Raw genomic sequence first — 24811 nt, forward strand, 5'->3', positions numbered from 1 at the left:
TAATTCGTCTAATTATGGCTTTGCCCCGTGCTGATTTGGACCAAGCTGGACCCCGTTGCCCTGACAACCGGGATTTCTCCACTTTGTTGATACAAAGCTGTGGGTGGAGTGGATTTGAACTTGTTTGCCCGTCTTCTCTTCAATCCTCTTGTCTCACTCATTAATATCGATATCAAACGACTCGCATTCCTCACCCATTCTTCAACCTTCCCGAACTATCCACTGAACAGTCGAACCTGACAGCTCCACGCCCACTCTATCTTAGTATCTGAGACACATTGCGCTTCGATCCATCGACGGCGCAGGTACCCTATTATGAGATAGTGATTCGGAAACGAGCACTCTATTTCACGTTCAATCATGGACCGCAATCGAACGTCTGATTACGGCGATATGCCACCCGCCTACGAGACATCGTCGTTCCTCTCTGATCCCGAGTCTCCGACAAATGCTTCACGGCTCAATGCAGGAACTATGCGCTTATTACCAACCAGCGGGGATGGCGCCGACGACTTAGCTAGTAGCCACAGGCCTTCTTCGCTTTCACATTATGAGCCTGATTATGATGACACTCCGTATGTATTCCCCAATTGCTTCCGATACAACCTCGTTCCTTTTCACATTCCGGTGGTATCCCTTCACTACAAACCCACGTGCATTGACGTGATGAAAGGCTGGAGGACGCTTGTGCCTTGGGTAATTGATCGCCAAATGACATTGCTGCTAGACTCAAGCCTACCCCTTCCTGCCGTCGCGTTGACCATTATCCGTGTAAACATTGTGCTTCTGAATAGATAGTACATTGTTTACCATATCACCTCAACACCATCATACTGGCCTTCCTGCCAGCAGTGAAGCAATGGAACGTCCTGCAAGACCAAGATCTAACATTCGGACGCGCGATTCTAGGACCGGACAAGGTAGAAACTTTGACCAGTATTATGAGATGCCCAGCGCGTCTTCGCCTTCGCGTCCGCCATCCTCTCTGTCAAGTGCGACGCATATGCCGCCTCCTACAGCAAGTCTCGCAGATACTTCTGTCTACCCATCTATTCCCCCACGCACAGGTTCTCCCCTTCGTCCATGGAGTCCGTCACACATCCGACCACCTTCCGTGTCGAGTGTCGGATATGAACGCCCTGACATCAATGGAAGCCCTCGGCCTGGTACACCCAGCTCAAGGTATGGAGGTAGCCCCCGTCGACCATTGCCTCCTGCTCCCTTATTCTCTGGGCCAAGATCGACGGCGGACACGAGCATCGATATTGGCGATGGCGCAGAGGATCCATTTGGTGGTGGTGGCCGAACAATCCATCATGCCTCGCGCGCCAGTGTTCGATCCTTCATGAGCGAGTCAACGATGCTGGGAGATGAAAAAGAAGGCCTCGAGAAAGTCGACCTCGATTCTTATGACGATGAATCACACATGATGGACCCCAACCTACACCTTGGTCCCGCACCTGAAAAGCAAGGCCGTCGCGGTGTGCGATCCACTCAGGTCGCAAAAAGGAAGTTCAGCTGATCAACGGCGAACTGATCTTGGAGTGCAAGATCCCCACCATTCTTCACAGTTTCCTGCCCCGTCGCGATGAGCGCGAGTTTACTCACATGCGCTACACCGCCGTTACATCTGATCCAGATGACTATGCGGATCGGGGGTATAAGCTTCGCCAGCAGATCGGTAGCACCACACGTGAGACAGAGTTGTTCATCTGTGTTACCATGTACAACGAGGACGAGATCGGTTTCACCCGTACCATGCACGGTATCATGCGAAACATCAGCCACTTCTGCTCGCGAACCAAGTCGCGTACTTGGGGCCGTGATGGGTGGAAGAAGATCGTGGTCTGCATTGTGGCGGATGGACGTAAGAAGGTCCACCCGCGTACTTTGAACGCGTTGGCCGCGCTTGGCGTTTATCAAGAAGGCATTGCCAAGAATATCGTCAACCAAAAGGAGGTGCAGGCCCATGTTTACGAGTACACCACGCAGGTTTCCCTTGACGATGAACTGAAGTTCAAGGGTGCCGAGAAGGGAATTGTCCCGTGTCAGGTTATCTTCTGTTTGAAGGAACACAACAAGAAGAAGCTGAACTCCCACCGATGGTTCTTCAATGCTTTCGGTCGTGCCCTCCAACCCAATATTTGTATTCTGCTTGATGTTGGAACTCGCCCGGAGCCAACAGCGCTGTACCACTTGTGGAAGGCTTTTGACCAGGACTCCAATGTTGCTGGTGCTGCTGGTGAGATCAAGGCTGCCAAGGGCAAGAACCTACTTGGTCTGCTCAACCCCCTGGTGGCAAGTCAGAACTTCGAATACAAAATGTCCAACATTCTGGATAAGCCGCTGGAATCGGTCTTTGGTTACATTACTGTGTTGCCTGGTGCACTCAGTGCCTACCGATTCTTCGCTCTGCAGAATGACGCCGATGGCCATGGCCCGCTCAACCAATATTTCAAGGGTGAGACTCTGCATGGTCAAGATGCAGACGTTTTCACTGCCAACATGTATCTGGCTGAGGATCGTATTCTTTGCTGGGAGTTGGTCGCCAAGCGAGAAGAGAGATGGGTCTTGAAGTTCGTCAAGAATGCTGTTGGAGAGACTGACGTGCCGGACTCGGTTCCTGAGTTTATTTCCCAGCGTCGAAGATGGCTGAATGGTGCCTTCTTCGCGGCTGTGTACTCCATCTTCAATGCTAAGCAGATCTGGAAGACGGATCATACGGTTGCACGGAAGATCTTGCTTCACATCGAGTTTGTTTATCAATTCCTTAATCTGCTGTTTACCTACTTTGGTCTCGTGAGTGTATCTTCCTTTTTTGGATCTATTGCATCTGCTAACTCCCACAGGCTAATTTCTATCTCGCTTTCTACTTCATTGCTGGTTCTTTGACTGATCCGAAGCTGGATCCGTTCGGTCATAACATGGGCAAATACATTTTCATTGTTTTGAAATATGCCTGTGTTCTCGTCATGTGTCTGCAATTCATTATCTCCTTGGGTAATCGACCGCAGGGGTGAGTGAACAGTGCCTGATCAGACCTTACATTCGTACTGACATTTCTCTCCAGTGCTAAAAACTTGTACCTCTCTGGTATCATCATTTACGCTATCATCATGTTCTACACGGTTTTCTGTGCCCTCTACCTGGTAGTCAAAGAGCTACTCGCACGAGCAGGCGTTGGCAACGACCACATGGAAGTCGGCGATGGACTCATGATGAACATCGTACTTTCCATGTTATCCACCGTCGGCCTCTACTTCTACAGCTCCTTCCTCTACCTCGACCCCTGGCACATGTTCACCTCCTCAATCCAATACTTCCTCCTCATGCCCAGCTACATCTGCATCCTGCAAGTCTACGCCTTCTGCAACACCCACGACGTAACCTGGGGAACCAAGGGCGACAACGTCATCAACACCGATCTCGGTGCCGCAAAGGTCATCAACGGCTCCACCGTCGTCATGGAAATGCCCTCCGAGCAACTCGACATCGACTCCGGCTACGATGCCGCCCTGCGCAACCTCCGTGATCGTCTCGAGGTTCCCGAGCCCCCAGCCTCCGAGTCCCAGATGCAGGAAGACTACTACCGCGCTGTCCGCACCTACATGGTCTCCATCTGGATGGTGGCTAATGTCATCCTCGGTATGGCGGTCTCGGAGGTATATGGCATCGATGCCGGCGGTACAAATGTGTACCTCGCTATCATCTTGTGGTCTGTGGCTATCCTTGCTGCAATTCGTGCTATTGGCTCGACGACCTATGCTATTTTGAACGTCGTTCAGAAAATCGTTGAAGGGAAGACCAAGTTCGATGCGGGGAATATGACCAACTTTGCGCCCAGCTCTTACGGTGGTTCGAGTATTGGCACGGCATCGGAATCCCGTGCGACTGCTGCGCGTCCTGTTCGCTATGGCGGCGGGGCGTCGGTTAAGGATAAGCTGGCTGAGGCTAAGTGGGCTGCTGGAAGAGCGGTTGGAAAGGCTATGTTCTGGCGGAAGTAGTGATTCCTGCGCTTTTGTCGTTTTCCAATGATTCCTTGGTCTGTGGAGTTTGGACGTATCTTTGAGAGATATCTGGTGTTTTTTGTTTCTTATGAGATATTGTCATAGCCCTTTGGGGTCTTGTGCTTTGATATGTGAATATGTGGATTGATGTACTTATGTGTTTGCGCTTCAATTAATGTTCTGATGAGTCAAGGTCTACTTTTGTCTCATTAAATACGATGCTATTCACGAGCACTACTTTATGCTATATTATACTTGATTTATAAGATCATATTTCTCTCTGCATAGATCCCTCGTTGGCTATGCTCCTAGCCGAGGTACTTGCCATTCCGCTTCATCTACAATTTGACCCAACAATTGCACCAAATCTGATCGACAGGATGCATATCAGCTATGAAACACTCAGCTCGCAGCCTTAGAATCTCCCTCTCATGTAATATCCACCGAGTCATGATATCGACCAGCTGTACGGGGATTTACCCCAGATCGCCAATCCCCCGCATCGGTAAAGACGGCAATGGCTACAGCAGTGAGAAAACCGACTAACGCCACTTGAGGGGGTCCCTCTTCTATTTAAATTACTTTGGAATCTTGAAAGATCTGGATTCTCTTTCTAAAGATTCTTCCAAAAATGTCAGAAAAAGAAACAATCCCCGCTGATCGCGAGATCGAGACCGAAGAATCACCAACGCTAGCTGTCGCAGTCAAAAGTAACTTCCGCGGCTGTCTGCAAGTCCTCGGTGCTTTTTTTATATTCTTCAATGTTTGGTATACACTGCCCGAATCCCCATAATCACGTTATCAACATTGAAAAGAGGAGTATTAACAAAAACCAGGGGAATCACCTTCGCCTTTGGATCCTTCCAAAGCTTCTACGCCCTAACCTACATCCCATCCTCAACATCCTCAGAAATTGCCTGGATAGGCACATTCCAATCCTGGCTGCTAATCGTCGGCGGTCTTCTCTCCGGCCCGCTCTTCGATCTCGGCTACAACACCGCCATGATCTTCGTCGGCAGTTTCGTCTCCGTCTTCGGCATGATGATGCTCAGTCTCGCTAAGCAGTACTACGCCATCTTCCTCAGCCAAGGCGTCTGCATGGGTCTCGGGTTTGGACTATTATACGTCCCCGGCGTGGCATTGGTCAGTCGATCGTTTCAGCAGAAAAGGGCTGTTGCGCTCGGTGTGGCGACGAGCGGGGCGCCGGCTGGTGGTATTGTCTATACGATCATGTTCAACCAGCTTATTGACAGACTGGGGTTTCCCTGGACGGTAAGGGCTATTGCGTTTGTTATGTTCGCGCTGTTTATGACCGGTGCGGTGTTGTTGCTTGGACCGGAGATTAAGACGGTTAAGGCTGAGAGTACGCAGAGGAGGAGTTTGATTGATATGCGGGCGTTTAAGGATTTGCCGTTTTGGAGCTTTGTTTTCGCCAATTTCTTCCTTTATTTGGGATATATTACGCCTTATTATTATATTCCGACTTATGCGCAGACGAGGCTGGGGTCGTCCAGGACGATGGGGTCGAATGTTTTGATGATTTCTCAGGCTGCTTCCATTCTGGGCAGGGTTTTCTTGACTATCTTTGCTCATTACTGTGGTTCGATGATGGCTTGGATCTTTTGTGGGATTCTTTCCGGGGTGCTGTGTATTACTTGGATCAGTGCCGATACCGTTGCGCGGTTCATACTGTTTGGTGCTTTCTATGGTAAGTGTCTTCGCTTTTCCGGTCATTGGCAGTTCATATACTGACTCGATATCTCAGGTGGCATCTCTGGGGCTTTGGTTCCCCTCCCACCTAGCGTGTTCGCCCACGTCTGTCCTGATCCTAAGAGTATTGGGACTTGGCTGGGTATGGCGCAGAGCTTGAGTAGTTTTGCGACTCTTCTGGGACCCCCGATTGCTGGTGCACTTGCTTCCATTGGGTCTCATGGGAGTGAGGATCTGAACTTCCTCGGTATTCAGTTGTTTAGTGGGACGGTCATGTTGTTTGGTGCGTTTCAGCTGTTTGGATTGTGGTATTTACTATACACGGTGAGAGGGAAAAAGGGATTATTCTGATCACTTGATAACATAGCATGGTTATAGTTATGAATCAAAATGCATATTACTATTCACACTCCCTTTACTCCGCTTGTTTACTACTGTTAACAGCTCAGTCTTGAATCATACAATACTGGTGGAGTCGAGTGCCCTAATCTCCGACATCTCGGCCTCAACAACAAATCACATCGTGAGTCATCAAGGCCAACCTAACTATAGTTAACTAGTTAAATCCCTCCCAATCCCCTACCCAATACCTCAAACATCTAAACAAATCTTCAAATATTCAAAATGTTCTCAGAGTCACAACCCTTAGGCGAACCAGTCCTCGCCCCCCAAGCCCAACTCCCACCCGCCAACCCCAAACCCCTAGTGGGCCGAACCGTCACCCTCGAAAAACTACTCCCAACCCACGCCACCGACCTCTTCCCCCTAATCGGCGGACTGTCCAAATCAGCCCAATCCCTCTGGACCTACATGTCCGACGGACCCTACCCAACCCTCGCCCCCTTCAAAACCTCCATCACCTCAAAATCCGCCTCCACAGACCCCTTCTTCTTTGCCATAATCGACCAGCGCCCAGACCTCCCCACAACGGGAAAAGCAATCGGCTATCTCTCGCTAATGCGCATGACCCCTGAACATCTATGCATTGAAATCGGGAATGTGATGTTCTCGCCTGCGCTGCAGCGCACGACCGGTGCTACGGAGGCGGTTTTTCTGCTTCTTGATTATTGTTTTGAGCTGGGGTATAGGAGGGTGGAGTGGAAGTGTGATTCTTTGAATGAGGCTTCGAGGAATGCGGCGACGAGGCTTGGGTTTGGGCCTGAGGGGATTCACAAACAGCATATGGTTGTTAAGGGGAGGAGTAGGGATACGGCTTGGTTTTCTATGCTGTGGGAGGAGTGGGAGGAGGGTCGGAAGTTGGCGATTGTGGAGTGGATGGGTGTTGAGAATCGTGGGGTGGATGGGAAGCAGTTACTGGGGTTGAGGGATGTGAGGAATTTTATTTTTATAGATAAGGGTTGGTGAAGCCAGGGCTTCATATTTCCTACCCTTTGTCTTCAACTAAACAACTCTACTTCCCATCCCTAATAATCCCCTCAACAAGCGTAGCAGCAGCCAAAGTCTCCTCATCCCTCCACCTCCTCCCGGAAATCTGCAATCCAACCGGCGCCCCCTCATAAACCTCCGGACCGGGATACTTCCTCCACTCCCGTTCATCAACCTCCCCCCTCGGCACATACCCTCTATCCGCCTCCGTCAACGCATCCGCCACAGGATCGACAGTAAGTCCCGACGGAAACACTGCAGAGGGCAAGTCAACTATATTCCAAATCGCAGTGTAATTCCAATACTGCGACTCGCCCATCACCGCTGCAACGCCGGGATACGTCGGCGAGAGAATGAAGTCCACCCCACGGCTCTTCATGAGTGCATGGTACTCCTCTTGGTACTTGTCGCGCTTTGCTTGTAGAGCCCAGGTCTCCGTTTGTGTCTGCGGCGTGGTGCCGCTGTAAGTGAAGGCCCATTTTGTTAGTGGGCGGGCGGGCTCGCCTGATAATGCGAGGAGCTCGTGTTGCTTGCTGGCTGCGTCGGGGTAGTATAATGCAGACTGACGGTGTTAGCGTGTGTGTGTGTGTGTGTGTGTGTGTGTGTGTTGGGAAAAGTGCAGCACTTACAATGACTTCCCAGCCATGCTGGTGCTTATACGGCTCCCAGTCTACGACTTTGATGCCGGCGGAAACCAACTTCTCCTTGGCGTGGCGCAAGGCACGGGTGATGGGAGGGTGTGGGCGGACGCAGCTGGGATTTGAGTTAGTATATGAAATTCCCACAGACCATAGTCAACACTTACCCATCATCCCACATGATACCCACGACCATATCCCGTGTCGGAGTAACACTCTTCCACGGTACAGGTACCAGTGACGTCTCGATCTCCCACGGTTCCTGGTCCAATACTGCCTTCTGGAATAATGCTAGATCCTCGATCGAGCTGCTGGATAATGGCCCCACCACGCCGCGGATCGTCTCTTGCCCTGAGGCAGCGACTTTCAGTCCGCTGCTGGGATTCCGCAGCGTGGTAGGACGAAAGCCGTATGCGCCGCAGAATGCCGCCGGGCAGCGGATTGATCCGCCAATGTCACTGCCAATGCCTAGTGGTGCGCAGCGGAAACCCATTGACGCGCCTTCGCCGCCGGAGGAGCCACCGGGGGTTAAGGTGCGATTGTGTGGGTTTAGGGTTGTACCGGTGATGTTGTTGCTGCAGCACAGGTGCTAGATTGTTCTTTAGTTTAGGGGTGAAGGGGTAGAGATTTTGAGGTGAGCGTACCATCAGAGACTGCGGCTGGTTGGTTCGGACGTGGAATATGGCGCCGGCTTTGGATAGGTACTTGAGGAGAAGGGCGTCCTCGGTGGCTATATTGTCGACCCTGATTTGAAGGTCAGAGTATATACTTTTCGCTGATCTGTTTCCACTCACCAAGCTACGTAGCCAGTATTGCAGGTTCGGCCTTTCATGGAGACATGCTCTTTCACACTAATCGGGACGCCGTGCTACGTTTCTTGCATTAGTATTACCATCTCAAGTTAAAACCAGAGTATATGAAACCTACCAGAGGCCCAACCAATTTCCCCGTGCGTCGGTAATACTCATCAAGCTCTTTGGCACGAGCGACTGCCTCGTCGGCCAGGAACTCGGTAGCGAAGTTGAGCTGAAGATGTTATGTCAACTCTCAGTCAGAACGAGTCGAGTCAACCTATTCTCACCAGCTGATGACCCAAGACGGCCCTCTTCAAGAAAGCCACAACCGTCTCCTCTGCACTGAGCTCTCCTTTACCCATTGCTGCTACGAGTGCTGTGGCCGACATATCGGTGATATCAAGCTCGCGCTGGCTCAACAGTCCGCTCTGGCGGGGGAAGTCGAGTATGCTCTTTTGCGAGACTGGGGGTAGCTGCTCATCTGGGCAGAGCCATTGCTTTGGGATGGACTTGGTTAGGATGTCTTTGCCCTTTTGGGCTTTGAGTTCCCATGATTCGATGGCCATTGTTGGTGTTGGTGACTTTGTATGGGGTGTGAGTATAGTTCAGTGGGTAGAATGAGATGAGTGAGGAGAAGGGGGAGAGGGAATAGAGAGAGCTTTTCTGTCCTACTCATTTCCCCGCACATTATCAGGCCGTGTCTGGGATCTGCAGATATCTCGGAATCGGAATCTTATCTTCCTACTGGCTCCTCTCGTGAAGGTTGTGGCGGTGGCCCCGCGGTGGAGAACCTTGGAAGTATGTAGCTCTTATCTGAGAATTGGAGTCGTGTTGGGGAATCGCTGCGGAGTAATTCCGTTCGACTCCGAGTACTATACTCCATATGTATGCACGGTAGTATTCATGGCTTGATGCACTCGGGTTGGAGTACACAGGTGGCTTCCATGGAGTTCTTTATATATAACTCCGCGGTACTACCTATTTTGCTGCTCCCAGGCTCAGGTGAACCTGAGGAGTGATCCAAAGAAGACAATTGTACAGACGGAGCAAGTCAACGAGAGCCAGTCCCGCGATTGAACAGAGATGAAGAAGAAAAGAAGCAACCTAAGGCAAGGCTGGCTAAAGCTACTAACCTCCCTTCCCACAGTGTGTGACTCCAAGTTGGATAGGCCAAAGTTCAGCCAATGGCATATTCGCCGTAGTTCAACAAATAACATCAGCTTTACCTTATGATCTAAGACCTCCATGCCGAATGAAGTCAATGCTGATTGATAAATCGAATTGGATGATCATAGGTAGTAAAGTAAGTAAAAAGAAGAAAAAAAGAAATCTCTCCCTCGGGGAATCGAACCCCGGTCTCCCGCGCTTATCGGTTTTAATGACAAGCGGAAATCATCACCACTAGACCAAGGAAGATAAGATGACTGAGTTACTGCTCGGCCACTTGGCTGGTTGATAGATTGTGAGGCACTTTTACATTTAATGAGCAACAGCCATAGGTACTCTTAATCTACTCCAATCCAACTCCAACACAGCTCCCAATCCCAACTCTAACCTACCCACAACAAGTCAACTGCTCACAAACAGCCCCACAAAGAACCTGACACCTCACAGGCTCATCACTACCCGAGGTATCCCCAACATCCTCATCCTCCAGCTCGGGCTGCAGTGTAATCGAGTGAATCCCATAAGCGTGGAAACACTCCTTAATAACACGGGCCGTCTTCATAAAATCCTCAACCGAGTTCTCAGATACAACGACATGTACCGATGCGAGTGTTTTTCGCTGGTTCAGACGCCAAATATGCAGCTCGTGGATGGAGTTCACGCCTTTGATCTGGTGGTTGTGAGTAATCGCATTACATGGGAAAGGACAGCAGTGGCATTTACCTTTTCCAGATCGTGTTTGACATCGCTCATATCAAGGCCTGTCGGCACGCTTTCCAGCAGGATCAGACCAGCTCGGCGCACTGAAGATGTTAGTTGCTTCTGTCCTTTTGGAGTTCACTGCCCCGTCCTGTCCCTTTGGAAATTGGGGCTGGCTTTGACTGGGATATCGATACTCACTCAGAGGGAAAGACGATAGGATAATTAAGATGGCGATGAACATGCTCACGCCCGGATCGGCGTAGTATCGGCCGGCATGCGGCGTTGCGAGCCAGATTATCAGACCGGCGGCCATGACGCCTAGGTTGTTGATTGCGTCGCCAATGACGTGGATCATTACACCTGTCATGCCTAGGTCGCCGTGTGAGTGGCCGTGACTATGGTCATGACTGTGGTCGCCTGAGTTTGCGCAGTGATGCTTCTCGAAATGGATGTGCTTGTGATCATGATGCTAACCACTGTTCAGTCGTGACTCATTTGCCAGTTCTTATCGATACGTACCTTGGTGCTGGAATCATGGCAATGCTCCTCTATGTGAAGCACCGGGGCTTCAACTGTCGATGGGCCATGGTCGTGACCATGGTCATGGCCGTGTCCATGCTCTGACTGATGTTAATTCGATGCGAATGACAATCATTCGCAGAAAGTCATACCGTGAAGGAAAACGACGCTGAGAATATTCAGTCCCAGCCCCACGCATCCCACAATGAACATCAGCTTTGGATTGTTCACATCTGGGTACATCAGCCATGGATCAGATAAGATATACCCACGAATCTCACAGAACACTCACATTGAAGCGCAATAAACCGCTCAATAGACTGCAAAAATATGCTAATACCCAACCCGAACAGCAGAACACCGTTAAAGAAAGCACCGAGTAACTGAGCCCGCTGCCATCCAAAAGATAGCTCCTTCGGCGAATCAATCTGCTCGGATTTCTAGATTGAATTCTCAGCGTGAATCCCAACACCCACATCTATCATATCCACGAACCTTCAACGCAACAAGTGCGATAATGAATCCAACCAGATCATTCAGCTGCAATATACCGTCAATTCAACGACCACGGTAGGATATCCAAAACCGAAAGATGGCCTACATAGTGGAAAGCATCCGCAATCAACGCAATGGAGTGGGTATAGAATCCCACTAACCCGATATCAGCAGAGCTTTCACCAAGAAAGAGAATGACACCGACGCGAGATCTCAGCTAGAAAGAAACATGTCGAGATACCGATCACGACGCTCAAGCGTGTTGAGCGTGACAGATGGAGGACCATCGTGGGTATACAATGGCTAAATGGAAAGGGAAAAGCAGCGATTATACGCGAGCTTGGCTATAGTTACGAGAGGTTCGTTGTATTTGCGAGACTGTTAATTCTTCTGCCTTCCAGGCGCTTGGTTGAGATGAAAATGCCTGGTCCGGTTATTCCGTCGTGTAACTATTCGCTTGGAAATGTGAACGGAGCTCCGGCCTTGAGGAAGTATGTGGCGTGGTATGTGGGAGTGAATGGGTTTGCGAAACTGGGAGTGTTGGTTGTTGGTTAGGCGAATCAATAAAATTTTCTAAGAAAGTGGTAGTTATGTGTTGCATGCTAATTATATTGAAGCTATAATTGCCCTCGTACCTAAGTAAGGGTTAGGGTTAGGCGGCCCTGGACGATGTTGGCCAAGCACATGCCAAAGATCAGCCCGAGATCCTTGACAGCGGACTTTCCCAGGAACATACTTCCACCCAGCCCTACAGGAGCGTGTGGATTTACCTTCCAATGTTTTGCAGATCGGCCAAAAGAATGCAAGCCTGTCCCTGTACAAACGTGTATCACAGCAGCTGAATGTTAGATCCGACAACCTTGGAAGAGCTGGCAACACAGACTACGGCATGGAATATGATTGAGGTAATGAATTCGATTCTCATTAATTAATCATATACAATTTTCATAGTCACATATCCAATGGTCCAATGCGTTAAACACAAATCATAAGATCACGCAGCAATCTGATCCGAAAGTCCATCCAGCTCACGAGCCCAGTTACGGTGTCGCGAGATGTGCCAGATAAACTGCTCAGCCAGTCCCTTAGAATCCGGTCCAATATTGCCAACCTTCAGCAGCGAGGCTGCATCCCCGTGACCAGTCACAACACCATACGACTCCTTGAGAGCTGCACCGCTCTTCGCAACTTCGACCTCGAAAAGACCAATTTGCTGCTCGATGAAGGGAACAGCCTCATTGACACCAGCGATAGCCTTGAGATGCGCGAAAGACTCCGCGATCCAGTGCTTGGCGACACCGTTCTTGGCCAACACCTCGATGTGCTTGCCGCCGGGGACGAAGACTGCGTCGAAGAGGGTAGACCGCATTCCAACGAAGAAGTGGTCGGGGACAACCTTCTGTCCTGACTCGGCGGTCACACCCTGGCGCTGTGTGCCGATCGTGAAGACGAATGCGCCGCGCTTGGTGAGAACCTCCTTCATCGTCGTGTACTGGTTGTAATCGAAACCGTCGCCGAGGAGGATGGCGATACGGCGTGTGGTGATAACCGGTCCCTCGGGCATGTATTCAAGTTGACTGAGACCCTTGGCCTTTTGGCCCTTGTTCTCTTTTGTGGCGCGGGTGGGCGTGTCACCGCCGACGTTCGTGGCGACGGTCTTGGCGAGGTCGAGGTCGATGGCGGCTAGGCGCTCGGTCATGCGCTTGTAGACGACGGGGTCGTCGCAGTGGTCCAGCTCGAAGGAGAAGGCCTTGGCAACGTGCATTTTTTCGATCTGAGATAGAGAGTTGTAGAACATCTGTGCCTGGTTGAAGTGCTCTTTGAACTTCTCGGACAATCCGCGCTTCTTGACGCCCTGCATCTTCGCTGGGTAGGTGGTGAAACCACCTTGCTCCGCAGTGGCCGGGGGATTGGCTTCGAAGCGATTCGGCCAGTAGTTGACCTTGCCCTTGGTAATACGGTGCTTGCCTTGGCCGTCACGGTTGACCAAGCTCATATAGGGACACACGGGCCGGTTAATAGGCAATTCCTCCCAGTTCGGGCCGAGTCGCGAGATCTGCGTGTCGAAGTAGGAGAAGTTGCGGCCCTGGAGCAGGGGGTCATCGGAGAAGTCGATGCCAGGCACGATGTGACTGGTGCAGAAAGCGACCTGCTCGGTCTGGGGGAAGAACTCGTCGACGTTGCGGTTGAGCTCGAGCTGGCCGATGTAGCGAATGGGCACAAGATCCTCGGGCCAGACCTTGGTAGCGTCAAGGATGTCGAACTCAAAGTCGTCGGCCTTCTCTTCGGGGAGGAGCTGGATGCCGAACTTCCAGCGCGGGAAGTGTCCGGCATCGATGGCGTCCATCAGATCCTTGCGGTGAAAATCGGGATCCTGTCCGCCGATCTTCAGTGCCTCGTCCCAGACGAGCGAGTGCACGCCCAGCTCTGGGGTGAAGTGGAACTTGACGAAATGGCGCTTGCCCTCTTTGTTGATGAGTGAATAGGTATTCACGCCAAATCCTTGCATCATCCGGTATGACCGCGGAATAGCACGGTCAGACATAATCTGCAATCATCAGCAAAGGAACAATCGTCGAAGTCGGGGAGGTACGAACCCATTGATTCATATGCGTAACCTCAGAATGCATATACTGGAAATCCCAGAAGTTATTGTGCGCACTTTGACCTTGTGGCACCTCATTATGCGGCTCAGGCTTGACGGAGTGAATCACATCAGGGAACTTGATCGAATCCTGAATGAAAAAGACGGGGATGTTATTCCCGACAATATCCCAATTGCCCTCTTCGGTGTACATCTTGATGGCGAACCCGCGCACGTCACGCACCGTATCGGCGCTGCCCCGGCTTCCCTGCACAGTCGAGAACCGCAGGAACACCGGCGTCTCCCGAGTGGTATCGGTTAAAACTCCGGCCGTCGTTACATCTTCGGCGCTCTCGAATAGCTTGAATGTGCCGAATGCACCTGTCCCGCGGGCATGCACGACTCGCTCGGGAATGCGTTCGTGGTCGAATCGCATGATCTGTTACATTGGTTGGCTGGTCTATTCGCTTATACACAGTAATTGCTATGCATACCTTCTCACGGGCAATCTGATCCTCCAGGAGCGATGGCCCGGTCTGCTTATCATCCGCAGCACGGAGCCAGTTATCAGGGTTGGAGATCTTGACTCCATAGTCGGTTGTCATATGCTGTTTGGCGTGGACATCGACAGTATCTTTCTGCAGGTCCGCTTTCTTAGCGTCCACAGCCTTAGTGTTCGTAGCCATAGTGATTATGTATGGTTTGTTTATCACAATTGACGATACTTGAGAAATAAAGCACAGTAGTCAATGTCAGTAGTAGGCAAAGGTCGAGAATAGCCGGAGAAGAAAACCGGAATACTACTCCTTAACAGTCTTTATACATCACTCACTCTAACAAAGCTGTCATACCAAGGAAGGGTCCCCCATACGACGTTAATGATGTAATGAGTCCCCAGTCGCTCCTTCCCAACCCAACCAATCCCCGAATCGAGAACGATCGATTACTCAGTTAGTCCAGCCCAGCCAGCGGGGTAAAACTGCCGAGAGCTGACTGGTCCAAGCTGAAGAATGACCGTAGTATGACCTACTTCGAGTAGCATTGGGAGCCCAGCTTGTCAACTTGTTGCACTGGGGCATTGCCGGCTCATACTGCCGATGACATGGATTTATGCCTCGGTCTAACCGTCTAACACCGTCTAAGCTTCTTCTACTTCGTATATGCACCGTATTGGATGTTGTCCTGTCCAGTTCTGGGCTGGTAGGGAACCTGATCTCGGATGTGTGACGTCATCAGATATCGAGGTGGAAACCACCGCTTCATAATCATGTGAATTACACAGTAGTTAACTAGAAGTTTACCAGATAGCTTATTGTATGTGAATTGTATACTGTGAAAGGATAGAATCAATTCTACGTATGTAGGGGGTCCATTCCAAAGAAATGCTGTATATACATACACCCATCTATGATAGCACAATGGTGGAAGCTGAAACGAACAAAACAAGGAAAACCAAGATAATCTACATATTGTCCTCACTCCAATGACTTCTCGTCTTCCGCCAAGCTTCACGTTCCTTCTGGTTCTCCGCAGGACTCTTCCCAGGGCCAATACCGCGCTCCACCCACTCCTTGCTCTCCATCTCCGCAAGACGGGAAAGTGCACGTGCGAAGGCGAACCGTTCCTCGTCACCGCTAAAGATAGAAGTGTTCTTCAGTGCTTGCACGGACATGCCAAGGTCGTCCATAAGGTTGCGCATGGCATCGGAGAGATCCGAGTGATCGCCTTCCTCTTTTAGAGTATTCTTCATTTCTGCTTCGGAGATGAATAGGTTTGTTAGGGGCACTTCGGTGGTGAGGACTAGTTTAGCCTGTGGATTTCAGAGTTAGTAAGAGTGCTCTCGCAAAATGCTTTATACACGAGAAGATACATACCCTGCTCTCATACACCGCATCAATGAAGGTAATGAATCGCCTCGCAAGATCGCGCTGAGTATGGTTCATGCTCGGCACATCGGTCACAATAAATGCATCGTAATGTCGGACGAGTTCTAGGTAATCGGCAGCACCTGTCGCCGAGCCAATGAGCTGCTGGAAGGTGAACTGTGCGGCCTTGCCACTAGCCCGGGGCACCTTGATTTCGCGGCCCCACACAACCTGGGTGGCCGTGTGAGGGGGGTCATCGACAGGATCACCCAAGTACTCAAACCACTTCTGCGCATGGCTCTGAGCTGCCTTGCCCAAGGGATGGTGGTAAACGGCCGCCGGAGGCCGGGGGATTTTCCGATAATCGGTCGGGGAGTTGAGATTGATAACGCTCAGATCGGTCTTAAGTAGATTGATGCATGGAATGAAGGATTCGCGCTGAATGCCATTTTTGTACAGATCGTCAGGGTGACGGTTAGAGGTAGTCACGAGGACAACGCCGTGGGACATGAGAAGTTCAAGCAGACTGGGGAAGAGGTCAGCCAGAACCCAGGAGGCTTAGAGGGGAAAAAATAGGCCCGAGGAAGAATACATACCGTCGCAGGATCATTGCATCAGCTACATCGGTACATTGGAACTCGTCAAAGCAAAGCACACCGGCGAGCTCGGCGATGTCCGCCGCAACCATTGGTAGCGCATCGAAGTCATTTCCGTACTCCATCTTCACCACGTGCAAGCGCTTATGTACATCCTGCATGAAGTTGTGGAAGTGAATGCGCGTCTTATGTGCTATGTTGGGCGGCAACGTGTCGAAGAATAGATCCATCAACATGGTCTTTCCGCAACCGACATCGCCATACATGTACAGTCCCTTTGGGAGGTTATCGGGAACGGCAGATTTGGCAGGCTTCTTCGAACCGAACAAAGACCCGAAGAAGGATTTCTGCTGGCTGAGGTCCAGAGTTTCGGGTTTGGGGTGGACGACTTTCGGAGGTGTATATTCTTTCAGTGCTTCGAAGAGATCCTGTAGATTCTGGATGATACCTAGTCACGAATATGGATGTCAGCTTGGGAACTATGCTTTGTCGGAGCGGGCCATAACTGACCTCTTTGATACTCATCATCCCTCAACCTTCCCTCTTCCACACGCACGTCGTACTCCCTCATCGGCCCGTCCTGCGGCGGGCTGGCGGTTGTGTTGTTGCCCTCCGACACGGTAGCCAGACCCCGCCCCTTCTGCGGAGACCGCACAGCTAACTGGGGGCGTGGGACCCGCCCCGAAGACACACATACCAACGGAAACGGACTGGGTCGTCGCAGAGTATCGAGTGCCTTCTGTTCAGAAGCGTAGGATCTACGGGTGGCGCCCCGCAAGGTTGTAGGGCGGAGGCCTCGAGGCGCCCGCAGCGCGCTCGGGAAGCACTCAGCGCATAGTTTTGCCGATGGGCGGCTCATTGGTGTCTGATTTGGTTACGTTGGAAGTACGTTGCACGCCGGGTTGAGGTTGTAGCGCGGTTGCGATGCGACGGCTTTAACCGAGGTATTGTACTCCGTAGTCCGTACTGTGGATTTGTTTTTCTCCGGGCAGCGCTTCGTGCCGCAACACTGTACAGACCTGAGGCGCCAAGGCATCAATCCTGGACCCATAATTGGCGCGGCCCTCGCTCTCTCCTGTTATACATTTGCAACCTCCCTCTCCTTAGTTTCCATCTCCATCTCTTTTCTTTCTTGATGCATCTCATCAAAATGGATCAGATCGAAGAGATCCGGACAACTTCAGCAACCGACTCCCCTTCGCCGACCTCTGAAGTGATGTCACGAGTTAGTGACATAGGTTTGCAACTCAGATGAGAAGAGTCCACAAGTCTTACCACGTGAACCAGTATTCTCGCTTTCTGGGTACACAAACTTATCGGAAGCTCTGAAATTCATCACAAGCGAAGCAACTCCAGAGTATGCCCTTTTCGTCGATATCCCATCCAAGTGGGGCCAATGAGTCCTTGAACGACTAGAGAAGGACGACGGCAAAATCTTTGGCCGCAAATATGGGTATACTTGGAACTCCTACCAAAGAACACTTCGGCTCTCGATGCCGTCACCAATCCATGAAGCAGTGACTTCTTGGTATATCCATATGACGCTTACATAGGTCAGTAATGGGGGTATCACTCTCGCAGAAGCAAAAGAGATTACGCCATTATCAAATACTCCATTCACCATGCCAGCATGGCCGTACCAACAGTCTACCAAAATTCCAGATGTCGCCGTCACGCCCGATGACGGTCAGAGTTTACCTTCATTTGTTTTAGAGGTAGGGTGGGTGATCTGAGCCCATGACGGCACTACAAGCCGACATGGAGCTCCTGCTGCGCGGGAGCGAAAGACAAATACAGAGGGGGCTTACAATTAAGTGGTACCTCCAGAGGCGGACCGGGACTGTACGAGGGACTGCATGCCTTTGGGCATTAGATGCTGATGAACGACTGACGAAACAACAGGAGGAAGTATGTACACAGCAGACTTAAACATATGTACTTTTAGTGTATAACTAGTTAGTTACCTAGGTACTCCGTACTATGTTACTAAGAACATCTTTCAGACCATCTTCCGAAGACACCAAAGTGGGCCTCAGGTGCTCAGCCTCACTCGAGGCCAGCTGTGGCGGGGGTCTTTGGACGCGATGCATAGCCTGAACGAGGTCGTCAACCTCGATCTCGACCTCCTTAGGGTTCAAGCCTCAAAGGCTCTTGCTAAGATGGGCCTTGCGCCCGCAACGTGACTCGGGATTGCTTCGACAGTTACAGAACTCATAACATTACTCACACAGATAGCTAACAAAACATGTGACATACCACTGTTGTGTCAGTTGGAGCCAAGAAGTCTCCCTGGATATGCACGAGAAGTAGAGAATATGTACACGGAAAAAGCAGGCAGACCGGGGTATGATCCGAATAGGATATGTGGATCTGATGCGAGAGAACAGAAAACCATGTGATGCAACCCTAAGGCGACACCGAAGAACAGTGAAATCCAAGGCAAATGGGAAGAAAGTAGAAAGACAGAAACATGCCATACATCTCACGTCGGATTCGTAACATCGCGAGCTCGTCCTCGTGGGCCACGTGGAATCGCTCAAAGAACTGGTGATCAGTTTGCAAAGAAAAGAAAAGAACAAACGACGAAAACACATCATGACAAACTCCAATGCACCCATACTCGTGGCAAACATTAAGATGAAGTTGGCAGTACCCCCATCAAGAAAATCAAAGGACAAGTCTATCGACCGGAACACCAGCAAAGAAAACAATTGCCTTTCATGCGACGCTGACAAACAGCGTCAGCTTAGTGTTCCGTTGCATGGCATTCTCCAGATCCTGATCGGTATGGAGATCGATATAGGAGCTGGAGGCTTCGTCACGGTACTGCACAATGATCTCGTCCTGTATCTTCAACCGATCACATAGCTTGTCCTTGAGGTGCTGCATACTCACGCCGGACGGGATGCGAATGGCAATGAGATCATCCTGGAAGAACACCTTGACCTTCATCGCGGTGTTGGCTGGGGCCGATGGCGCGGGGGTTTGGGAGATGGAGCTTGGCTGCCGATTCATGGGTGGCGGACCACCATTGGCATAAGGCACAGGCGCAGACGCAGGTGCAGGCACTCGCTGCTGGGATACCCGGTCCGAGGAGGCGTTGATTTGCTGCTGTGAAGACTGGCGCGACACGCTTGGTTGAGGGTCCAGGCCGCCAGAGTGTTGGGATCCACCCGAGTACCGGGCGTCCTCGCCGAAGGCATTGGGGTCGATTTCGAAGTCTCCTTCTCGGGGCGCAAAGAGGTCCCGCACGAGCTGACAACGCGAGATGTGGGGAGGCATGGACAGGAGCTTCTTGATGTATTCGTCGAGATTCTGTCGTCGACCGTTGGAAATTGCATCTGTGACGTGGGTCACAGGGCCTGGCATGAAAGGTAGGGTCCGCTGACGCCCACGATTGCCGGCTTCGTCTTCGAATTGTGTCAAGAGGGCGATCTGGAAATCGTAGAAATCGTGGTAGTAACGCGATAGCTCCCAGCAGCGGCCGTCCTCCATCTTCGCTTCAATGATATACCAATACTTGTCGTTGTCAAAACAGTAGCGCGGTATGTATGCGGACACGGGGATCAGGGATTGGTAAGTCTGTTGTGGTGGGGGCATTTGCGACGGAGCCCCTTTGCTGTTCATACGCTGATGATCCTGTCCGGGCGCATCATCAGTTAGCCCAGGTAATCCTGACGTTGGGGGCTCGGAGTTGTCGCATACATAACCATTGCCGTTCTGGCTCATGGACATCTTTTCCATACCAGAATTGACGGCCATCATATTGCCGCCCTGGCCACCCTCGATTTTGCCCAGTGTGATACTGCTGTTCTTGTACTCTGCGGTCATTTTCTTCCACTCCTCAACCTTGGGCACACCGGCGCGTCGCACTGCCTCCAGCGGGTCGGTCACAGCCTGCCCACTTTGTAAATCCCGCAATTCGATAAAGGAAACGGGAATCAGCCCTGGGCCGCCGAGACGACCGATGGGTTTTGCGACGAACCATTCCGGGTTGGATTGGGCGATGACGATAATGGCCTCGCCAGCCTTCGCGTCCAGTTCATCGGGTCGCTCCGCCTGGAAATCGTATTGCACGACTCCATAAACCATGGCGCCTTGGCCTTTGAGTGAAGACATTCTGAATGCGCCGTTCCCGCCGTTCTTGACGATGGAAGATTCTGATCGGAAATGCCCGCGATCGGAGAAACCAGAGTCGTGGTGGTCCTTGGACAGGTCGCCAGAGCCCCCACTATCCCGCTCGTTTTTGCCGATAACCTCAAAAAAGGAGACGGGCACAAGTCCCCTAGCACTAGGGATCAGCGGATTGCACGCTTCGTACCAATCCGGATCGTCCTCCCTGCTGATAACGTGAAAGAAATCCCCCTTGCTGAATGCCAATTCCTGCGAAGTCCCCTCCGGTTGGTAGTCGTAGAGAGCTTTGATTACCTAGGGAAATGCGGTCAGCCACTGCCAAGAACGTATCGTATCGGGAGAGGGGCGAGGGGTGTCAAAAAGAAAAAGAGGGCGAATTTTTAGTCGCAGCACAGGCAACAACTCACTTTCTTTGGGGGTAAAATCGAAGTAGCAGACTTAGGTGTAATGGAGATGTGATGATGTTTTGGGTCTTTCTCCCCCTTCAGAGATCGTCTAAAGGCCTGTTGTTTTTTTCGAAACCGGATTAATTTAACACGATACCAGGTAATACTTCGGGAACACGTGGGAGACTCACCTTCATGCTTGTACGTTGGAGGAAAGAGGGATCAAGGAGATGCAGAGAGGAAGGAAGGATAGGAGGAGCAGCTCTTTTTAGCCAAACGTGCTCCGTATACCTTGACCAGGTAAGGCGTATTGCGGTTCGAACCAACGCGGCTTAGATGGCGATTGCCCAGGGCCCGCTTTTTCTTCCGTTTTGTGTTTTCTTTAATATCTGGAGGCGTAACTATCGTGATCGATCCAGTGTTTTCTTATGCATAAACTGTAAAGTCTTTGATCTCTATTATATCTACAACACGGGGTATTTCTGTCTTAACGACAATGAACATCCTATTTTTAACCCTTGGAAGTCCTTTAGCTCTGTATTGTCATGTCGATACAAAATGACGCCCTTGCTATCTCCTGAACCTTGGGATCAGAGCCCCGGAAGTATACAACTCTCAATAATAGAGCTCCATTAAATTCCATGGACCGTCTTTGAATTTACTTTCCCCCGCCCATTCTTACCTCTCACATTTTCCTCTTTTTTTTACAAAATATTGACATCCATGAGATACTCTCTGTATGTGCCCCAGACTTTGAGATTACAAGCTGTATTACACTGATTCCCCCCCCCCCCCCGGTTGGGCAGACAAATGAGAATCCACCCTCGGCGCGTAGTGCAACGAAATCACACCCTACTGTGTACTAACCCCGATGCCACTCTATCCAAGTCTTCTCATTTGCCATATTAAACCCCGAGCTTAACCATGTACCTCAGTTACATACAGTACATTGTCCTTGACGAGAAACAGGTACACAGAAGGAAAAAGAAGAAAAAGAAGTCTGTGTCCCTCACCTTCCCCACTCAGTCCCGTGGTCCAGCTAAGCCCGATCCATGGATTATGACGTCGCCTTTATCCTCATCCGTTTAGATCGGCGGTTCTTTTGTGTCCCTTTCTTTATGGGCAAGACACTTACTCCGTAGGGCAGATCGATGTGTCAGAAACAAAAGGTCTAGAATTGGGTGTCAGACTTGATCTACTCCATATATTCTACTATTATCCTCATTCGGACACAAGATTCTGGGGCCGACCACAAATGTTAATGCGCGGCTCCTGCAATCTGCCGATTTGACGAGCAAAGTATGCATGTACTGCGTAGAAGAAATTGCTCTTAGATCTGGAGACTTGTATGTGTGCAGAACTGCAGATCTTCATTGACTCGTCAGTCCTATTTCGTACTACCCTTTTGTGGACTTCGAAGACAAGGCTGAAGAAAGTCTACCCATCAAAGTCGATCATCGCCTATCATCGCCTATCGCACACACATACGAGATAGCCGTCAGGCGGATACTGTTGATTGCATGTGCTGCTATTCTCATAGCTCTTCCAAAAAACCAACACCGATCCTGGACGACTAGGGCAGACCTTTGGTACGACCCGGCTTCGCATCGGTTCCCACGTGGCGAGTTTCCATGGAAGCTTCCGAGACCCCTTTGAACCTTCCAAGGTTGCCATACCAAATGCAGCAACTAGTCTACGAAAGGAGCCCCGTACAACTTGAACAGATACAACTGGATAGATTGAATGCTGTAAGTATGTACTCGAAATAGTTGAAGTGCACGGAGCCCATCGTCTGCGCCCCCAAAACCGTCCAACTCCAGAACCAGACGACCCCGGGGCAGGTATTAGTATTGTCGTGAGTGCGGTGGCAATAATTCCGTGGAAAGAGATCCGGGATGAAGCTGCGGAGAACGGAAAAAGACAACGAAAAGGAAGCGTAGACCTTGAAAGAAGGCCAAATGAAGTGTGGACGTCGGGTGAACGCCTGCCGCTTTTGAGAATACGCCAAGAATAAACATAAAAATGAGAAATGAGAGCTGCTTGCTTTGTTGAAATCCAATGGGATATGGGCCAAGACGCGAGAAATACGTGGATAATGCCAAATTGGTTAGATCTGGCCTTTGATGTCGACAACGCGGTGAGCGGCGGCTTTGGCCTGGTCAAAGAGCGTGCCTGCTTGTCCGGTCAGCAGCCTCACAGCCCCATTCTTCTCCTCTAGCAGTTCCGCTGAGGAGTTATCAAGAATGAAACGCGCGGTCTGCTCATCGGACTCGAAACCGAGTTCCTCGGTGATGAAACGGATGTTGACATCTGGTTTGTATCTATAATGAAAGGTCAGATAGGCCACTCATAAAAGAGACTGGACGGGGAACTCACGCTCTACACATGGTCGCGAGTGCACTCAACCGCTCACGATCGACAAACATGTCCATGAGATAGGCTCCCATATTCGGCGTATCGAGGTACAGCTGGAAGAAACGATGGTAGTTCCCGAGTGCAAGGGCAGACCGAACATTCAAGGCATGCTGCACGGCAAGGTCTTTCTTATCTTCAGCGGTCACATCGGCTAAAGCGTCGTTCATGGCCGTCCAGTTCCGCGTGTAGATGAAATAAAGAATACGATAGGCCTTGAATTCCGTCGGGTGTCCGCCCAGCTGCTGCGCATACAGCACTCGTAGTTGGGTCTGGCACTGGTTGTACTCACCAAGATCCCCTTTCTCCAAGGCGATGCGCGCATGGATCTCATAGACGTTGACGGTGAATTCATTCCGAATGTGCTGGACCGTTAGGTCCTGACGCAGAGACTTGAACTGGTCACAGATGTAACCGTAGTTGCCCTCGTTCCGCCACTTCTTCTTCAATAAATCCAGGGCCTTTTGCAAAACAGGCAAAGGACGAACACTGTCCGGGTTGGGAGCAGATGTCAATCGGAAATAGTTCTTTTCCAAAGTTTGGCATCGCCCGACAACGGGGCCTTGGTTCGCTTCAGCGGTCTGCGTGGGTGATCTGGCAGGAGAGGAAGGCGAGGCGCCCCCCACTCCTTCGAAACGCTTCCTCCTCATTTCCAAATTAGCTTTGGACTTACTAGACTGGTCCACTGTTATGCGTGGCTTTTTCTCTGTGGTAGGGTGAGTAACTCGGTCTTCAAAACGATTACGGTTAGCTTTTCTCCATGGTGGCGATCCAGTTTCCGATTGATGCGCATCAGTCGACTTTCTCTTCCGTGCGTCTCCCGGAGAAGAAGGCTGACCATACGCCCAGTTCGAAGAGCTGGGGTTCGCTAAGATCTTGTTGCGTTCATTTTGAATCATGGTCTGGGGTAGAGGGAGCCGGTCCCAGTCGATCAACCCCAGCTTGTCATTTTGAGCCGCGTCCGTAATCACTTGCTTCAACTTCTCCTGCATCTCAGGAATGCTCACGCTGGCAACCTGATTTTCTGGAGCAAAGCAGCGTTGGACGTAGGAGCGTACAGGGGGAGGAAATTGCACTCGTGGCCGGTCTTCTGTTTCCGGTGATGCCGACTGCGTTGTTGGTTGGGAAGTAACGATCCCGTGGGTTGGCTTGCTGTGGTTTGCGAGGCTACGACGCGCTTGAACTGGGATATATGCTGGGGCTGCTGTTAAATTATTAGCCTCATGGCACACGACCAACCAGACACGGGTCGGATCGGGTTTCTTACCAGCCGCCGGGAACGCACTAAGCAAGGGAGCGGAGGCGGTAGAACGCCAAGGTGGGATGCTGGAACTCATCGTAGATGCAACGTTGATAAGGAAAACAAAGAAACAAGATGAAAGGGAGTAAAGAGCTACGAAGGGGCAAGACCCAAAA

The 24811-nt window shown here is 50.9% G+C and overlaps 10 protein-coding genes across 10 annotated transcripts; 4 read left to right on the forward strand and 6 right to left on the reverse strand.

The window, feature by feature from the left end:
• Positions 1-360: 360 nt before the first annotated feature.
• On the forward strand, positions 361-4004 carry chsB (chitin synthase class II; the record flags this gene model as incomplete). The annotated part of the gene is made up of 5 exons (XM_056662543.1): positions 361-575; positions 910-1498; positions 1552-2799; positions 2850-3016; positions 3071-4004. The coding sequence occupies 5 exons, from the start codon at positions 361-363 to the stop codon at positions 4002-4004; spliced, it is 3153 nt and encodes a 1050-aa protein (XP_056524656.1).
• Positions 4005-4638: 634 nt separating this feature from the next.
• N7515_001800 (uncharacterized protein) lies at positions 4639-6068 on the forward strand (the record flags this gene model as incomplete). Its single annotated transcript, XM_056662544.1, has 3 exons — positions 4639-4747; positions 4918-5715; positions 5773-6068. The coding sequence occupies 3 exons, from the start codon at positions 4639-4641 to the stop codon at positions 6066-6068; spliced, it is 1203 nt and encodes a 400-aa protein (XP_056524657.1).
• Positions 6069-6341: 273 nt separating this feature from the next.
• Positions 6342-7082, forward strand: N7515_001801 (GNAT family N-acetyltransferase; the record flags this gene model as incomplete). The annotated part of the gene is made up of 1 exon (XM_056662545.1): positions 6342-7082. The coding sequence occupies one exon, from the start codon at positions 6342-6344 to the stop codon at positions 7080-7082; it is 741 nt and encodes a 246-aa protein (XP_056524658.1).
• Positions 7083-7128: 46 nt separating this feature from the next.
• Positions 7129-9101, reverse strand: N7515_001802 (putative glutamyl-tRNA(Gln) amidotransferase subunit A; the record flags this gene model as incomplete). The annotated part of the gene is made up of 7 exons (XM_056662546.1): positions 7129-7665; positions 7733-7856; positions 7909-8330; positions 8386-8485; positions 8536-8609; positions 8669-8767; positions 8823-9101. The coding sequence occupies 7 exons, from the start codon at positions 9099-9101 to the stop codon at positions 7129-7131; spliced, it is 1635 nt and encodes a 544-aa protein (XP_056524659.1).
• A 989-nt stretch (positions 9102-10090) lies between these two features.
• Positions 10091-11705, reverse strand: N7515_001803 (putative di-, tri-valent inorganic cation transporter; the record flags this gene model as incomplete). Its single annotated transcript, XM_056662547.1, has 9 exons — positions 10091-10372; positions 10426-10505; positions 10603-10873; positions 10924-11024; positions 11076-11156; positions 11216-11363; positions 11419-11463; positions 11525-11574; positions 11624-11705. The coding sequence occupies 9 exons, from the start codon at positions 11703-11705 to the stop codon at positions 10091-10093; spliced, it is 1140 nt and encodes a 379-aa protein (XP_056524660.1).
• Positions 11706-12412: 707 nt separating this feature from the next.
• On the reverse strand, positions 12413-14688 carry catA (catalase catA; the record flags this gene model as incomplete). The annotated part of the gene is made up of 3 exons (XM_056662548.1): positions 12413-13966; positions 14016-14441; positions 14497-14688. 3 exons carry the CDS (start codon positions 14686-14688, stop codon positions 12413-12415), a joined length of 2172 nt encoding a protein of 723 aa, XP_056524661.1.
• Positions 14689-15464: 776 nt separating this feature from the next.
• Positions 15465-17322, reverse strand: N7515_001805 (AFG1/ZapE family ATPase; the record flags this gene model as incomplete). Its single annotated transcript, XM_056662549.1, has 4 exons — positions 15465-15812; positions 15877-16393; positions 16464-16911; positions 16974-17322. 4 exons carry the CDS (start codon positions 17320-17322, stop codon positions 15465-15467), a joined length of 1662 nt encoding a protein of 553 aa, XP_056524662.1.
• A 763-nt stretch (positions 17323-18085) lies between these two features.
• Positions 18086-18646, forward strand: N7515_001806 (uncharacterized protein; the record flags this gene model as incomplete). The annotated part of the gene is made up of 4 exons (XM_056662550.1): positions 18086-18149; positions 18217-18305; positions 18366-18371; positions 18467-18646. The coding sequence occupies 4 exons, from the start codon at positions 18086-18088 to the stop codon at positions 18644-18646; spliced, it is 339 nt and encodes a 112-aa protein (XP_056524663.1).
• Positions 18647-19181: 535 nt separating this feature from the next.
• On the reverse strand, positions 19182-21180 carry N7515_001807 (phosphatidylinositol-3-phosphate-binding protein BEM1; the record flags this gene model as incomplete). Its single annotated transcript, XM_056662551.1, has 3 exons — positions 19182-20891; positions 21005-21100; positions 21175-21180. The coding sequence occupies 3 exons, from the start codon at positions 21178-21180 to the stop codon at positions 19182-19184; spliced, it is 1812 nt and encodes a 603-aa protein (XP_056524664.1).
• Positions 21181-23090: 1910 nt separating this feature from the next.
• N7515_001808 (uncharacterized protein) lies at positions 23091-24732 on the reverse strand (the record flags this gene model as incomplete). Its single annotated transcript, XM_056662552.1, has 3 exons — positions 23091-23304; positions 23360-24599; positions 24663-24732. 3 exons carry the CDS (start codon positions 24730-24732, stop codon positions 23091-23093), a joined length of 1524 nt encoding a protein of 507 aa, XP_056524665.1.
• Positions 24733-24811: the final 79 nt, after the last annotated feature.

This window comes from Penicillium bovifimosum (assembly GCF_028826915.1).
Source record: "Penicillium bovifimosum strain IBT 22155 chromosome Unknown utg000002l_segment0_segment0, whole genome shotgun sequence".
In the NCBI taxonomy this organism is placed as follows: domain Eukaryota; kingdom Fungi; phylum Ascomycota; class Eurotiomycetes; order Eurotiales; family Aspergillaceae; genus Penicillium; species Penicillium bovifimosum.